The sequence below is a fragment of the Chinchilla lanigera genome, unplaced genomic scaffold (assembly GCF_000276665.1).
Source record: "Chinchilla lanigera isolate Chin_1 unplaced genomic scaffold, ChiLan1.0 scaffold00139, whole genome shotgun sequence".
NCBI classification, from domain to species: Eukaryota; Metazoa; Chordata; class Mammalia; order Rodentia; family Chinchillidae; genus Chinchilla; species Chinchilla lanigera.
Window position 1 is genome coordinate 3,061,699 of NW_004955540.1, and position 3,240 is coordinate 3,064,938.

The 3,240-nt window shown below is 42.6% G+C and overlaps 1 protein-coding gene across 2 annotated transcripts in view; it reads right to left on the reverse strand.

Moving 5' to 3' along the window:
* Positions 1-3,240, reverse strand: part of Tmem65 (transmembrane protein 65) — a gene marked incomplete at its 5' end in the record, with an annotated part of 58,163 nt that extends 54,923 nt beyond the window's left edge. For both annotated transcript variants that reach the window (XM_013507930.1, XM_005410939.2), the window contains 1 exon segment: positions 3,065-3,240. In XM_013507930.1, coding sequence (XP_013363384.1) covers positions 3,065-3,240 — 176 coding nt within the window.

Sequence of the window (3,240 nt, forward strand, 5' to 3'; positions counted from 1 at the left end):
CTCTTCTCTCTCTTCTCTCTCTTCTCCCTCTTCTCTCTCTTCTCTCTCTCTCTCTCTCTCTCTCTCTCTCTCTCTCTCTCTCTGTCACACACACACACACACACCCCCTTACTCATTCTAGAGGAAACTAGCAGCCATGACTTGAAAACACCACTCAGGAAGCCTTACAGAGAAGCCCACACAGCGAAGAACTGACACTTTGAGCAAAAAACCATCTGGTCTTTCAGCAAATGGATTTTCCAGCCCATGAAGAATTCAACTTCATAAGAGCCTGTGAGCCAGAAATACCCAACTAAGCTGTTCCGGGATTCTGGAGCGTCAGAAACTGTGAGACAGTACATGCTTGTTTTAAGCCACTATGTTTTGGGAAAATTTGTTACACCACAATAGTTAACTACTAACACAACGAGCACTGCCATCTTTCAGCACCAAAATGTTACATTATAAAAATGTATAAAAATAATTATAAATAGAAACATTAAGTATGAATATTAAGAAGAAAAACTGCTTTCAAAATCTTGACTAATACTGAAAGGTAACTGTAATAAAGTCTGCTTGCCAGTCCTACTGTAATAACAATAAGCCAGCAATGTACTATCAGCAGAATATGGCCTGTTTCTGGAAGAAAAGAAGTTGAGGTACAGCATAAACTTCTTTAAAATTAGGAAGGAAACAGTTTGTAACTTAAAAAAAATCATAATCTCCTATTCATCCATGAATCTCCTATTCATCCCATAGTCTGTCTTATGTTACAAATTTATTCTCAAGTTTTATCTTGTCACAAATTAAACCGCATACCTACTGATAAATAAGGTAAGGGCAAATATACCAAATTTCAGCAGATTTCACTAACCTGGTCAAAGTAAAATGATTTTTGTCTGTGTTTCCATACCAAAACGAAAACACTTCATCAGTTCATATAAGTACCCTTTCCAAGGACACAGACTTCCTGCAGTAAGAAACCCCTTTGAACAGTAAGTTTGTTTCATCAGAAAGTGCACTTAGTACACATACATATATTTGGTACATTAGTTATGTATTTTAAAACATTCAAAAAGCAACCACAAAAGAAAAACATGCACGTTTTTCATTTATCTGGTGGGAAAATGTTGTGGGCCAATGAGTTCTATGCACTCTCAACACAGTAAAATCCTTTTTATCATCTATGATTAACCAACAGGATCATCTGCTAAGTGATGATTGTCTCATAACTATGTGTATTGATATCTGTGTGAGCACCAAGACTGCACTAAAAATTAAAGCAGCAGCACCTCTTAGTGATGGCTAAAACTCAAAAAACAGTAAACAGTTCTTTACCTTATGAACAGGAAATAAACATTGATTCTTACATACTTTCGTTTCTTCTGAACAGTCAATTTGTTACCAATCTCTCATTCTCTTCCTCCCTCTCTCTCAATTTACATAATTAAGTTTAACTGATGCTAATGACCTCTGTAGTCTTAAATTTTTCAGTCCTTTCCAGAAAATTTTTTTTTTTTTTTTTTGGTTTTTCTCCCGTACCGGGAACCGAACTCACGACCTTGCGCTTGCCAGGCAGGCGCTTTTGCCGCTGAGCTAAATCCCCAGCCCCTTTCCAGAACATTTAAAACCATGTAAATGTTTAAAATATTATTTGCATTGGAAAATGAAGCATTCCTATGGTGATACTGCCAGCATGTGCAAAAGTAACAATGTATGAGATACAATGTATCCAGTCATACCGTAGCACCTGTTTTTCAATACAACCATAAAATCAAATGCAAAGGGCCCAACAATCTCGCAACATGTTGACAATGCAAAATTTCCAATGAATTACTTGTGTTCAAGTAATTTCTGACGCCTATTCAGTGTCCAAAAATTAACATTCTAATATGATTGCCTATACTGTTTTCCAACGAACACATTTCCAGAATTGAGTATCTTAAAACTACTTACTGAGTGCACACAAGATTACAAATACGCTAGGAGTGTATTCAATTATGATTTCCTATAACATTAAAATTAACTGTTTTATAACTGAGTTGATTGGAAGGTCACATTTTCATGTAAAAGCACTGTGGGGAAACAATGTCTGGAGGAACCATTCCAACACATTTCCTGAACTGATCAACAAACAGATACAACTAACAAGTTTCTGAAGTAGTAAAGATAACTCATGCACAAAGTCCAGAGATACAATTTCAAGTGCCTCGGGTAAATCAAATGCCATATTTCAAATCAAGAATTCATGGAATGTTTACACGTACCCACTTCAGAGAGGAAAAAGCAAACTTTTTAAAAACCTTCTAACACATCAGAATGTAATACACAGTATTTAAATGGCAAAAATATTTTAAGACAATCCAGTTTGGTCCTTTGCTCCTTCCAGCCTTTTGATTTTCTGAACTCTTAGCCTTTTTCATCTAGACTCAAATTCTGATCCACCATATTCTGCGCTTGTTTTAAAAATATCCTATTTTAACATGTTAGCTTAAAAATAGCTTTACTTTCCTCCTTCCAAGTTAATTGTCAGCAGAACTCTTTATTGTGGAGCCACAGATTTCCCCTTCCGCTCCCCAATACCTTATTTAAAATTTCACCCTTTCAAACTTGGGGAAACAAAAGCGAGTTCATTGAGAACCTCCTTGGCTTACAGCGGTGCGTCTGCAGTCGCCCCGTTCCTGCCATTTCCGAGGAATGTGCCTCCTTCGATTAATACAGCCAGATGTGCCCAGAAACAGGCAGCAGCCGACGGCAGCCCCGCCTCGGCAAGCTACACCCCTTTTCGGGAACACCCAGACATCTCCGTCTGACAGTTGATCAGGAAAGTTTCTTCCTGCCTGGCGGGTTTGCAGCACTCTCGGGGCTCGCCCACTGCGGGGGCGCCCGCTCCCGTCCGCAGCCGCGACCCGGGGCGGGAGGGCCGGGGGAGCTAACCGCACAGACCCACTCCCCGCAGTGCCGGCTGAAGCTAGGGGGCTCGGGCCAGAGACGCCAGGGGGCGAGGCCCCGTCCCGCCGGCTCGGGGGGCCGCGAAGGCGCAGCCCCGCGCTGGGGTCCGCAGCGGCGCGCCGCCCGCCCTTACCTTGCGCGATGGCGATGGACTCGAAGCGGTGCAGCTCCTTGAGCAGGCAGCTGCGCTCGGTGGAGTGCAGGCTGTAGATGAAGTCGCGCGCGCCCTGCGCCGTGTTCAGCGCCTCCATGGGCTCCTTCTTGGGGTGCGTGCCCAGCCGCCGGGCGCCGCACCAGGGCGGCGGGCGG